This window comes from Leucopleurus acutus (assembly GCF_964270905.1).
Source record: "Leucopleurus acutus genome assembly, chromosome: 6".
Taxonomy (NCBI): domain Eukaryota; kingdom Metazoa; phylum Chordata; class Mammalia; order Artiodactyla; family Delphinidae; genus Leucopleurus; species Leucopleurus acutus.
The window spans coordinates 46,824,965-46,839,125 of record NC_139149.1 but is presented as its reverse complement, the minus strand read 5'-3'; the positions used below and the strand labels follow the sequence as shown (position 1 = coordinate 46,839,125).

The 14,161-nt window shown below is 49.3% G+C and overlaps 1 protein-coding gene across 2 annotated transcripts in view; it reads right to left on the bottom strand.

Annotated features, from left to right (window-relative positions):
- Nucleotides 1-563: 563 nt before the first annotated feature.
- Nucleotides 564-14,161, bottom strand: part of TANC1 (tetratricopeptide repeat, ankyrin repeat and coiled-coil containing 1) — a 229,334-nt gene continuing 215,736 nt past the window's right edge. For both annotated transcript variants that reach the window (XM_082841889.1, XM_082841890.1), the window contains 8 exons: nt 12,948-13,081; nt 11,237-11,360; nt 10,708-10,883; nt 7,589-7,721; nt 6,135-6,226; nt 4,320-4,466; nt 3,306-3,406; nt 564-2,634 (listed from right to left, as the gene is read on the bottom strand). In XM_082841889.1, coding sequence (XP_082698015.1) covers nt 1,197-2,634; nt 3,306-3,406; nt 4,320-4,466; nt 6,135-6,226; nt 7,589-7,721; nt 10,708-10,883; nt 11,237-11,360; nt 12,948-13,081 — 2,345 coding nt within the window. In that variant the 3' untranslated portion in view covers nt 564-1,196. The remainder of the gene's footprint in view (nt 2,635-3,305; nt 3,407-4,319; nt 4,467-6,134; nt 6,227-7,588; nt 7,722-10,707; nt 10,884-11,236; nt 11,361-12,947; nt 13,082-14,161) is intronic.

The window sequence follows — 14,161 nt, the reverse complement described above, 5'->3', positions numbered from 1 at the left end:
GCTATAGGATATATACAACATGTGGCTATAAAGTAATGACTATAATAAAACGAAAGCAATAACCAACCACACCTTAAGTATCCGAATTAAATATTGTCATTAGAGGACCTTGGAAGGTTTGTTCCAGGAGTGCTATCATTGATAAAAGCAGTCTGGGGACCAACTGAGAGCTAATTTACATGTCACCGAGAATGCTGTCTGTAGTCTTAGTATTTTAGCCCAAATTCAACTTAACCACCAATCATGATTCCAAATGGTTTATACTGTTTCCAAATATTAAAAACACCTTGAAGCGGGAATATAGTTCCAAAAAAAGGAACCATAACACAGAAATAGGTGTTTAATCTTTTTAAGGGAACTGCTATAAAGGGAACAATACTTGAATGTTCTTATATTTTGCTTAAAAAACAAAAAAAGTGAGCCATATAACACGTATAGTCACATTCAGCTAGAAATTACTCAGGTCTTTCATATATATATACACGTGCACATACACACTGACCCTTGAACAACAAAGGTTTGAATTGTGCAGGTCCACTTATACACGGATTTTTTTCCCCCAGTCAATACATACTACATGATCCACAGTTGGTTGAATACGAGGATGTGGAACCCTCCACAGGGCCGACTAAAAGCTACACTGTACATTTTTGACCGTACAGGGGATGGGCACCCCTAAGTCCCATGTTGTTCAACAGTCAACTGTATGTGTATGTGCATATATATATAAATTAAGATATGACTCATTGGAACTGTAACTTGAAAATTCCATCTTTTCCAGAACATATCACCTGGATATTATGTCATGAGCTAAACTTATCACTAGACATTTACATTATCTAAGAAATAATATGATCTTACCACATAGCAAAGGCTAGGAGAAAAGTGATAAAAACCAAATAATTTCAAAAGAGAGAAGCATGAGTTAATGTCTTCTTGGCTGTCTTCAATTTTTAACTTAACAGGCATAACTAGCTGTAGTTTTCAATTCTGGTTAGCATTCTTATTTCTGGTGACTTCTATCTATCAAAGAAATTTAATCCCACATTTTCAACATATCAATGGCATCTGATCCACCCCCAAGGGAAAAATAAATATGTGACTAAAGAGTAACTTTTCTCACAAACCACCATTTAATGACTACCAGGAGCCAGCACACCGTTTTCCAAATACCACACGTGGGTCTCCCTCACGGCTCACACGTTTGATTCTATGAATGATCGCTTTGGTTTTGCTGAAGGGAGGTGACTCCTGTGGGCTTCACTGCTGATGTGAGGCTGCTGTTTAGAGAGACCTTCCTGATACGCATGAGAAACCGTCTTAGTTACCCGGCTGTCTTGGCAGTGGACTGGAATTTGGCACTTCTTTTCTTCTAGCTCCTTCCCCTGGGCCCCGTTGTGGACCCCTCCACCCAGAGTAGACACAGAACGGGTTTTGGCTTGGCTACTGTATCCTCCTGCTTGTTTGAGAGAGGGCTTCTCAGAGCTTGAGGCCTGCAGGCCAGCCGCGGAAGGCATGTTCGTCGGCAGCCCCTCTGGCACCGTGCAGTGCCAGGCGCAGCTGGGAGGGTGGCTCTGCTGCTGGAACCTTGCTGTCTTGTCCATGATGCCCATGAACGGAGTACTGCGCGGCCTGTGCTCAGCTGGGCCACTCGGAGCCTGGCTACCAACCCTGTCTTTCATTCGAGCATCTGGTCCTTGGACCTTGAAGCCCTCTGAAAAACTGCTGCTTGAAGCCAAACTACTGGTTGAACTTGACATCTTGATGCTGCTTGACGGAGAACCGGAAGAGCCTGAGCTGGTGAGGGAAGCCGGGTGTCGCACGTCGCTGCAGCTCACTGGCCCGCCTGGGTTTAGAGGGGCTACGTCCACAGCCACGGTGGCACGAGACAGAAGCCTCTCTGCAGTTTTTATCTTACTCGGTAGAGGATACGCAGCGTCACCCTCACTGGGCTGCAGCTGGACGCTGGGGATGGGCCCCAGCCGATCTCCCGAGTGGCTAGAAGCTGCTCCCACAGGGAAGGTGCCTGTTCCCTCCAGATGCTGGTTTCTGCTTCCGGCGGCGGGGGTGGCAGAGAGTCTTCCAGGCATGGGACTCGGGGGAGGATTCTGCGAAGAGACCTGCGTTTTCGAGCTAGCATTTCTCAGGCCAGCTTGCCCAGAACCCAGGTGCTGGCTGGTTTTCACGATCTGCGCCTGCTTGGTGGGCTGCACCCTCAGCCCCGGCTGAGCGACCGGCTCCCTCGGGGGCTTGCTAACCCCCAGCCGATTCTGTGGCGATAGCGGCCTCATTTTGGACTGGAGCCCTTCTTGAAGGTTTCGGATGTATGGGGAGGGGGCAGAGGAGGGCGGCTGGGGCCTGGGAGCGAGGGGAACGGATTCTTCCTGTGGAGAAGTCTCCTCCTCTTCAGCCTCCTCGAGGTGAAAGCAGTCGTTCAGGCCGGGGGTCGGGGCGTCCTCCTCGTGGTCCGAGTCGGCGGGGGGCGCTGGCGGCGGGCACTGCTGCTTCTGCTGCTGGCTCCTCTGCAGCTGCCTGCATTCCTCTTCTACGCGCGCCAGGAGCCTCCTGATCTCCTGGTTGGTGGGACAGAGCTTCACGGCTTCCCGCAGGTCAGCCAGAGCGGCCGTGAACTGCCTTTATATTAAAAGAGACGATATAATTACAGGCCACGTAAGAACAAGCTCTGAACGTAACTGTTCATAAAGCAGCTCTGCTAAAAGAAAAGAGAAGGTAGCTGAGTGAGTGCTGCACAGTCACGGTGTGGACGGACCCCACGGAACTAGCTTAGAGTTCCTCGGCTAAGTGGCAACGCTGAACTCTAACCCAGACCTGAGCGGCTCCGGGGCCCTGCTGTCTCTATAAAGACCACTGGGCTGGGGTGAGCGCAGGCAGAAAGCAGTGGGGGTCAGAATCCTCTTAACGTCACCTTCCCCATCCCTCTCACCACGTCCACCTGCAACTCAAGACCTATGGACTCCACCCAGCCTCCCCGCCGCCGCCGCCTCCCGGCGTCTCTAGTTGGCGGTCTCACTGGTAACATGGACTAAGCTAGGAACTTTACGTTGCAGATGTCACCTGTGGGGAGAGTTACTGAGACGTCTGGAGAAAATGAAAAGTTTAGCCATTGCTAATGACAGCCACTGCTGCACCTTCTGGAAGCTAGCTGTTCAGTATTACAAGGGAGGAGAGGCACTGAGTGATGCTCGTGCATCAGAAGCCCCCAGAGTCAAAGCAGCAGCTTTGATGTCAGAGAAAGATAAGCAGGCTTCTCTAGTCACAGTCATATATCTAACCCCAGACGGTACCTGCTGCTCCTCTTTGCTCTCGCTCTGGCATAAAAGGCTTCATAGGACTTTGGTTTCAACTCGAGAGCCTTGGAAGCAAATTCTTCCGCCATGCCGAAGTCCTGGTATCAATATTTAAATACACAAGTCAGAAGCAGCACTGAAACATGATTACAAGCAACCTTTTAATAAGAGTTTTGCTCTAGAGGTTAGTAGAGAAGTGGGACACATTTGGAGCGAGATGAAGGGGAAGGTAAGTTGGTTTTCTTATTGTGAAGTTAGGAGACAGTTGTAGCTTATTAATGTTCTTAGAAGAAGAATCCCACAGAGAAGCAAAAACCGGTGACTCAGGAGAGTCAGTGACTCGAGAGAGAGAATGGTGGTGGAAGCAGCGCAGCAGAGGTGAGGGCTGATGGGAGCCCGCCCCCGGGGGGAAGGGGAGCCTCAGAGGGGCCCAGACACTGCAGCACCTGCAGCAGGAAGGTGGGCAGAGTCCGTGGGCATAGAAGCAGGCAGGTCACAGATTTGGTGGAGGGAGGATGAGGTTTAAAAAAGAAAAACAAAGAAAGTGGTACTGAAACAAATCTAGTTACTAGTTGCAAGTTAACTGTGAGTTAACTACAATTAATTACAAATTAACCAGTTCCCGGCTTACCCTCTGAGCAAACATAATAACACTAAGCTGATTATAACACATTTGTGGTGAACTTTACAATGATGCCCTTTCCTTCTGAATCTGGGGACAGCCACTCGTGCTGGCAGCGTGCAGTTGGGCAGCGGTGGAGGAGCAGTTTGCATGTGCTCGTCATCACTGAGGCAGAGAAACTACGTCCATGTGCACTCTCTCAACACCTTGGGAGGTGGGTGGTGCTGTGATCTAATGATGGTCACCCCAGACAAGCAGCTCCCCATGTGCCAGGTTCACAGAAAAGTGCAAACAAACCAGACAGGAGGTCTCATGATTTGGTCTGTAGAAGGGCAGGCCTTCACCACTGTGAGAACAGCTAAAGGACTGGAATAAGGGGCCCGGCTTACATTTGTTTTTCTTCGGCAGCGAGACAAGTTGAGATAGAGGGAAATCCTTAGCTCATTGAACGGTCTCATGTCCTCTCCGAATCCTTCTCGAGGAAGCTTCCTTAAGGCATACTGGTACCTCTGGGCTGCCTCTTTCATCTTCCCCTTCTAGGATTCAAAAATCAGAGAAATTTATCGTTTCCAGAGGCTCCAAGATGGATAAAGATCCTGATGAGGACAGGCCACGGCCAGAACCAGTCCACTGACTGGGCTGGACATGCAGCTTCACCGTCCGCCTAGGCGTCTGCAACCAGAGCTGGGTTTACGGGAAGGGATCTGTAAATCGCCAAACCCATAACCATCAATCTTAATTAAAACATCAGATTATCTTCTCTGTTACATATTTGTGACAACCATTCCGTGAATGATCTCTCATCTAAAGATACTTTAATGCAGAGTGTAACAGAAATCAAATGGAGAAACCACGCCGTCCCTAAAGCAAAGTAGAGTCTTGTGGATAAACCTAGAGCTGCTGTAGAATGATAATTTTTCCTTTAAGAGGAACTAAAGCACGGGCTTTAAAACTTAGCACAGCACTCACTGCACGTCATTTTCAAGGCTAAAGAAATCCATTTGCTCTGTTGGTTCTGTTGCACAGCAGGTATGAAGTCTGTCGAAAATGGCTAATAATTGCCTACCAAAATTCATATTAAAACCACTTCAAAGCCACAACGATACACACTCTGAACTCAATTTCAAACTGATTCCAGGCCAGGAACCCTGCTGGGTCATGCTATATGCCTATTTATTTGTTGTTATTAAAAAAGAAAAGGAAAAACGAAAACATAGAAAGTACAGCAGCTTCATGCCAGAAAGGATTAAAATGGTCATGATGTAGTTTTCTGTTTTCATCATCTTTTAATTCTGTCTAATCACAGACCTGGAAAGAAAAATGATCTATGGAAATGGCCTGAGCATCTCTCTAAACTCGGGGTTGGCAAACTACGGTTTCTGAGCCAAACCCGGCCTGACACCTGTTTCTACAAACACAGTTTGACTGGGACACGGCCTGGCTCATTTGTCTGTGTGTTATCTTGGCTGCGTCTGTGCCACAAGAGCAAAGCTAGAGGGCTGTGACAGGGACCACAGAGCAAAGCCTGACATGGTTACTACCTGGCTCTTTCCAGATGAAGTATACTGCCCTCTGATCTAAACTGCATGTGTTAGTTTGAACATTTTTACTTTAAAATCAAATTTACTAATCTTTAAATTGTCTTTCCATTTCTAAGGGAAAATGAGAAAAAGAAATTAATTCCACCTCCTGAGTAACTGAGTGTTATCTATTACTTGACTATTTTAAGTAAAAATCTCTCCAGAAACAGTTTCAAATTCCAGAAGCTTACAGACATTAAAATTAAGATAATAAAGGCTTGGGAGATTTCATGATTCTTTTCTTCTGAAAATGTCTCCTGAGTGTTCCTTCCCCATGTCTCACGATTCCAAGCACCAAGGAATTTCCTGTAGGATGTGCCTGTTAAACAAGAAGCGCCTCTGCCTTCGCATCAAGGCTTCAGGCTGTAAGTCACAGTTACAGCCCCAAGGATTCGTTCAGAAATAATGGTTCTCAAACACAAAGAGGAGCGCTTTCCACACTGAAGATTCTGCTGTGAGGATATCAAATCCCGGGCACAAGGCTAGGTTAGCACTTCCCAGAACTTCTATTAGCTGAGCTATACGCATTCTGGGCAGTAGCACAGCTACATCCATTATACCGCAGACTAAGAGGCTGCTCATAGGTTGTTTACAGGATCACAAGAAAAGGGCGACACCACTTACTTTGTACATCAAGTTTCCTTCCTCCATCAATTTCTGTAAAAGTATAATCAGAATATCAGGTTTGGAAGTAGCCATCGCCCAGGCAGCATTTCCTGCAAAATAAACATGCGTTCAGAGACATTCCAGTGGGCTTGGAGCAAAGGAGCTCAATGCTTCCGTGGCCCCGTCACAGCTAAGCCCACAAACAGCAGAGAACCCAGCTGCAGAGGACACTGCAGCATGTCCTGCAGGTGTATTGTCCTGCGTGACAATACAGCGAAGGGAAGGGAGCATTTAGCAGGGAGTTGCACCCCGCACACCCTGTCACTTGGGGGGACATGCAAGCATCAGCGCAGCCATGAGCCACCCCTCCTTTCTACGGGGATTTGCTTCCCAATCATCTCTTTAGTTCCCCGCAGTGCTGTCAGGACCCCGCGCAGGTGGAGGCGAGGCTTCTCAGCATCTCTCACACTCGCTGCAGAGTCACCACCAAATCCACTCTGAGATGCCAGCTCTGGCCCTGCTGCCCTCCTCCCACCATCCCCGCCCTCGGCCTCCCTGCTCCCGCCTGTGTCTCCTTCTCTCCCGGCTGACGCACAGCCACAACCTCTGTGTAAGCCTCTTCCAAACACGCACAGGGAGCAACGCTTAAGGGCACGGCCTCAGGAGTCGGACTCAGGTTCAAGGTGACCTGCCGCTCACTATGACCTCAGGGGAGCTATTCACCATCTTCAGGCCTGGGGTTCCTCCTCTGTAACATGATGCTTTCATCATTCCCTACTTACAGGGTAGGTGAGGATGAGATAAGTTAAAACATGCAACTGCTCAGAATAGCTCCTGATACCATGAGCTGCTTAATAATGTCATTTCACCACCTTCATCGCGGTCCCCTCCCCAGAACTGCTGGCAGCCAAAGGTCTGGCGTGAGACCAGAAAAGACAGTGCCGTATGGGGCACTCTTCCCCGCACTCTGAACCCTGGGCCATGTTCCAACCTCCTCAGAGCTCCGGTCCCTGACATTATCCTCAAGTCACCCCGTCTCGTCTCCAGAAAGCCCCGAGAGCTCTCCCTCCCAGAACCTGTGCTAGGGTTGCCGCTGCCCTTCCCAGAGGACTAGCCGCCCCTCCCGAACAGCAGTCCTCGCACTCGTGGGTCATTACAACCGCCCTCCAGCTCCTGCCCACCCGCCCTCGGGCCCTCCCCAGAGGCCCCCGGAACTGCTCCCGCTGTGGCTTCCCAGGGCTGGGCTGTCCTTCAACACTGGCCTCTGCTTTCTGCCCACGTGGGCTGTAATAATATGAGTCTTTTACACACTCTGAATGACTGTGATTAACTGAGCCTTAGAGAGGGACAAAAAGTCTCCACACGCCTGACATCTTACTTCTTCACCCGGGAGCAGGTGGGTACGGTCCCTCGCGTACTCTAAAATCTGAAGGTACCCTCCCTCTCGCTGGTGAACTGCAGAGTTTACTGACCTAACTTGGCTCCTTTTCTCAGCAGTGTAATCACTACAGATGTGTTTCGACAACCGATGGCTCTGTCCAAGGGCCGCATGCCGCTGTGGTCCACGTGCTCGATCACGGCCCCCTTGTCGACCAGGTACAGCACCTGCAAAAGGGAGACACAGGAACTGAGGGCGCGGGTAGCAGGAGCCCTCACCTTGCCCGATGCTGCAGCTGGTGTAGGAGCCAGCGGTCTTAGCTTCACTCTGGTCTCAGATGCTCTGGCCTAACGGGATCTTAGAAGGGAAATGAAGTTGACATAGAACAGAGCAGAGGAGCTGCAATCCACGGCTCAAACCCACTCTGCTAAAGTGATTTTGATGTTGGCAATGAGACAGGCAGGTGGATGTTCCCGGGGCGGGACGTGTGTCTGTGCACCCACAGACCACAGACAGTACACGCACGCTATCACCTGTCTGTCTCACCCCACTTCCCAGGCCACAGAGATGAGACACAGTCACCTTTTCATCTCCAGTTACTCAGGAGGCAGGCTTCTGCCATAGCTCCAACGTGCTGGCAGGTTACGGCAATGACACTTCAGAGACACTCAGACCCACACAGCCTGGGTGCAGAAGCTGGAAAGACCAGGATCAACTGGACCCGATTATAACTCACTTTAGGGCTTAGGAAAGAGACCTGAATATGGGCACTGTAAAGGTGGCAACTGTGAGACCATGGTACAAAGACTGCCTTGATGTAATCAAACAGCTGTCACTTGGACTAAACCGAGAACAACAGGGAAAACCATGCTGGCCACTAAAATTGCTCTATTCACTGGAAAAGTCTGTAGCCTGCTTAGATTTTCACATGGATCTAGTAGATCCTATCAGTCCACCAGCTGTTCAAAATGACACTACAGGGATTAATATCCAGAATATATAAAGAACTCCTACAACTAAACAAAACCTCAAAAACCCAATTTAAAAATAGGCAAAGGCTGTGATAATCCGTAATGGAAAAGAATATGAAAAAGAACATATATATACACATATATATATATATATATGTGTGTGTAACTGAGTCGATTTGCTGTATAGCAGAAATTAACACACTGTAAATCAACTATACTTCAATAAAATTTAAAAAATAGGCAAAGGGGCTTCCCCGGTGGCGCAGTGGTTGAGAGTCCGCCTGCCGATGCAGGGGACACAGGTTCGTGCCCCGGTTCGGGAAGATCCCACATGCCACGGAGAGGCTGGGCCCGTGAGCCATGGCTGCTGAGCCTGCGCGTCTGGAGCCTGTGCTCCACAACGGGAGAGGCCGCAACGGTGAGAGGCCCGCGTACCACAAAAAAAAAAAAAAAAAAAAAAAAAAGAATAGGCAAAGGATCTGAACAGATATTTTTCCAAAGGTGATTAAAAAAAAAAAGCCAATAAGCATGTCAGAAGATGCTCATCATCACTAGGGAACTGCAAATCAAAACAACAAGCTATTAACTGTTAGGATGGCTGCTATCAAAGAAAAGAACAAAACAGAAAATAAGTGCTGGAGAGGGTGTGGAGAAACAGGTAGCCATGTGCACTTTTGGTGAGAATGTAAAATGATGCACCCACTACGGACACAGCATGAAGCTTCCTCAAAAAATTAAAAATAGAATTACCCCTCGATTGAGCAATCTTACATCTGGGTATCTATCCACAAGAATGGATAGATCTCGAAAAATCTTCAGGCTCTCGAAGAGATATTTGCACACCTGTGTTCGTAACAGCACTACTCATAATAGCCAAGAGGTGGAAGCAACCCAAGTGCCCAATGATGGATGAATGGATTAACAAAATGTGGTAAACACATAAATGGAACATTATTCAGCCTTAAAAAAAGGACATCCTGACATATGCTATAACGTGAATGAACCTAGAAGACATTATGCCAAGTGAAATAAGTCAGTCACAAAACAACAATATTGTACGATTCCACTTGTGTTCAGGGACCTAGAGCTGTCATTCACAGAAACGCAAAGTAGAAAGGTGTTTGCTGGGAGCGGAGGGGGGGGTAACGAGGTAACTGTTTAACGGGTGCAGTTTCAGTTTTACAAGACAAAAAAAGCCTGGACTTTGGCTGCACAACAATGTGAAATGTATGTAACACTACTGAACTCTTCACCTAGGAATGGTTACGACGGTAAATTTTATGTTACGTGTTTTTACCAAGACTTTTTTCAAATGACACTTAGAATGCTAAGATCCTTCACTCTTCCCTAATGTTGATAAACGACAGGATCTGGTAATGTAACATAAGCTGAAAGAGAAAAGTGTGCAGATGTGAGGTTTAGTTAAAGAGCTGTTTCTGAAAATCGACATTTAAGTACAGTGTATAATGTCCAGGAAATTGAAACTATTTAACTGTAACCTCACTGCCTTGTAAAACCATCAGGCACAGACGTGCAGCGTGGGGACGGCTTCTGCTCCGAGGTCCACGGCCCCCAGCAATACAGTACCCGTCTGTCTAGCTAATCCTCACCTTAGACACACGGAACGATTCATAAATGATAATTCTCAAGGAGAAATGAACATTCCTCCAGCACCTGCTTGGTGCCTGGGATATGGACACTGACAAGGTGGATTTTGCCCTGAAAGACATCTTGTGGTTTTTAGTTTATTAAGGTTTTATCCCTTCCTTCCTCAGTTAGACTTGGGCCTTTGGCAAAGAGATAAAGACAGTGCCCAAAGCATTTTCTGTTATTTCTAGACAAAGCCGCATCAATTTAAAAACAAACCAACTGACTATTTGATGAGTAATTTCTCACATATAAAAGTGATTTTTAAATGATCTATACAGGCATTCTATTTACATGGAAATTGTAAGAAAATGAAACGACATATGCACGTGTGTACACATATTCATGTATGTGCGTGCAGTTTGTAATCATGGAATTTTAAGCCTTTAGAGTCTATTAAAATCTTTACCCCAGGTCTGGAACAGATTGCGTGCCACAGAATTAGAGGAAAACGAAAGCCACCCCACAGCACACGCGTATGCCCCGGCCACACGGGGCCAGCGTCACGCACACTTGGGGATGGCTCAGCTCCCGAGTCTCCACGCGGCCCAGTCCGCCTGGCACAGGTGGGGAGCGTGGCCGCCGCGGTACCTACGGTCTCCGCATCGCCGTAGAAGGCGGCCAGGTCCAGGGGGCTGCGGCCGTTCTTGTCCGTCTGGTCGATCTTGGCTCCTTCCTCCACCAGGAACTGGACCACAGCCCTGTGCCCTTTCAGACAAGCCCAGCTTAATGCCGACAGACCCTCTTTGTCCAGAGAAGAAAGGGCGGCACCTGAAAGACAAGCCCATTCACAGAACGTGACCGTGGAAAGACAAGGCCAGAGGCAGACCCTTTCACACCCGCAGGGGCCTGGCCTAAACAGCATCTGAAGCCAAGGGTGAAATGACCATCCCTGCTGCAGCTGAGTAAAGGGTACGGGGGATGTATCCCTATTCCCTCCACTTGTGTGCAAGTTAAAAACTTTCCATGACAAGAACACTGAACAAAAAGATTTTTTCAAAAACAAAACAAAGACAGCAACAAAAAAAACAAAAAAACGAAATCAGGAAGTACTGAACGAGTCTGCCAAAGCTCTCGCCCTTGTCCCTCCAAGAGAGTCCCACGCAGGGGGGCAGCGCGGCTACCTTTCGAAAGGAGAAATTCCACGGTGCTCAAGTGCCCTTCACAAGCAGCCACCATGAGGGGCGTCCGGCCCTGCTTGTCACTTAGGTTCACGTCACAGCCACGGTCCAACAGCAACCTAACGATCTGAAAGAGACACTCGGGATTACACGCTTCCTGCTGCCCCTTGAATCACGTGCTCTCTACTCGGGATGGTTTTTCCACCTTTCAGAGTAGTGAAAGGACTCTCCTCTTTTTAAAAACCCCTGTAAGTCGTGTGATCCATGGGGCCTGTAAAATCCTTCTATTGTATTCCTTCGAACAGACTCTTCTTCCAAATATATCTTCTCTTTAACAAGCCTGCTTCATTACTATGTCTGTAAAACTTGCACACACAAGGCAGAAATGTGGAGAAGGGAGGATTCCAAGCACAGTCAAGTGATGACAGGACAGCCACTACAGGGCACGTGGGGTAGCTGAGCAGAACTAAAGGGAAGGCACGACAGCCACGGCCCCATGGCGGTGCTGACACCACGTTCCTGCAGCAGGCGGACGCGGCACGGGCAATGGATGCGAAAACACTCACCCACCCTCTCCCCTCAGCAGTCTGCTTCCTGAGGCTTAGGACTGGGGGACCTTCATAGCAGGTGATTTTTAGCAAAGCTTCCTGGAGGAGAGTTTCAGCCTCCAAGTTATGCCTATAAACAGTATATGGTGAGAAGGGGAAAAAAAAACCCAGAGAGGGGTCTCTTACAATGACCATCCTGGAGGGAACTGCTCTGTCCAGGGGGTTGTGGTCCAGCCTCTCTCCCTCCGGCACCATGCTTGTTTTATTGCCACCACAGCAGAAGGTGGCATGTTCCCACTGCTCTCTTGTTCCTGACACACTAACGTATGTCTCCAGACTCCCCCACGACTTAGGGAACACGGAGAACAAGAGAGAGGATTATTAGCCAGGGCATCTCAAGGACTTGTGAGATAGGCAGGGAGTGGCCGGTACAAACCAAGCTCTTAGAAACGGGAAGGAGAAAAGCCAGAGTCTCGGTGGGGCACCCTCACAGCTCCTACCAGCAGAGCTAGCAGGAACCGGAAGGGTTGCGACTCCACGCTGTGAACCTGGGTCTAGAAAATTCCTTCTATAATGGACATGATGGGGAAATCCATCTGTCTGTTTGCAGCTGTGTGTAACCTGGTGCCAGCCATGGGGTAGATACATGGTCACTGTTTACAAAATGAAGGAATAAATGACTGAACCACTGCTATCAAGGACCCCTTGCTCCCTTAATTAGACTAAAAGCAACGATGCGTCGCTCCTTGTAAAAGAAACCAGCCTGAATCACAGTGCAGGACCAGAGGGAAAGGCTTCCCCTCCCAAGGAGCACAACAAGGCCACTCTTCTCCCAAGCCTGCTGGACAAGTGGGTTGCACAACCACAGCAGCCGCTGTGTTACAGCAAGTCTTCTGCTGTCGGGATGGGGTGCACCCACTCCATTTCCCCTCCCCGGTTACGGGGAAGCAGCTGTGGGTCTCTGACCTGGTTACCGGCCTTGCTCCCAGTTACCAGCCAATGTGGCTGACTGTGCTAGCCTGTCAAATGTCTGCCTTGATACAGCAGTGCTCACAGCACAAGCAGAAGCCAAGAATGTGGAAAAGATGGGGCCCAGCAGGGGAGACGGGCAGTAGCGATCTCTATCCTATTCACTGTTTCTGAAGCACTCGGGGTCCCCCGGGTACCTGCCAATGCCCCTGGCGTGCCGCACAAAACAACGGAGGGACCCCTCTCCTGTTAGTCCGAGACGCAGCAGCTCCACGCTCCAGCAGCAGCTCGCAGACCTCCAGCTTGCCTCGTCCTGCAGCGGCCGTCAGGGCTAGAGGGAAGTCACAGGGGGAGGAGTCTGTTAGTATGATGGCCACATGGCAGTGGCTAAAGGTGGCCACAGACTCTCTCACGCTCCTCCCACTGAGAGGAGGGGGACCACGTATCCTGCCCCCCTTGGATCTGGGTAGGCTCTGTGACACCTTTTTCTTTCTTTCGTTTAAAAAAAATTTTTTTTTCGCTGTATCGGGTCTTAGTTGCGGCTCGCAGAACCTTTCTTTGTGGCACGCAGGCTCTTCGTTGTGGCATGCCGGCTTCTCTCTAGTTGTGGCGCGTGGGTTTTCTCTCTCTAGTTGTGGCGTGTGGGCTCCAGAGCGCGTGGACTCTGTAAGCTGTGGCCCACAGGCTCCAGAGTGTGTGGGCTCTGTAGTTTGCAGCACACAGGCTCTCTAGTTGAGGCGCATGGGCACAGCAGTTGTGGTGCACGGGCTTAGTTGCTCTGCGGCATGTGGGTTCTTAGCTCCCCGACTAGGAATTGAACCTGCGTCCCCTGCGTTGGAAGGCGGATTATTTACCACTGGACCACTAGGGGAAGTCCCTCTGTGACACCTCTGACCAACAGAACACAGCAGACATGATGTTGTGCCAGTGCGTGGGCCCAGGCCCTGAGGCGGGCAACTTCCACTTCCTTGAGCGCTCCTTGGAACCAGCTGCCACGCTGTGAGGAAGCCCAAGCAGCCCTGAGGTGAGACCCACTGGGAGAAGCTGTGTGTGGCCAACATCCTAGCAGCCAGCGAGCAACACTGTCAACTACGTGCGTGTGTGCCATCCTGGAAAGGGGTCCCCAGACACAGTCAAGCCACACCAGCTAGAGCTGTGAGAGCAGAGATGAGCCGTCCCTACAAGCCTGGCCCAAACGCAGATTCGGGAGCCACTAAGTGTTTGTTTTACTGTCGTCTTTTTTCACAGTAAGAGACAACGAGAATATAGGGCCACACAAACACAAAGATCAGCATTACTGTCAAGACCAGCTTCTTACCCTAAAGTCACACGTTTCAATCAACAAGAGCTAACGATTGCTGAGGCAGTGAGAGCATATCACATCCTTCCTGCCTTCAGGGAGCTTAGAATT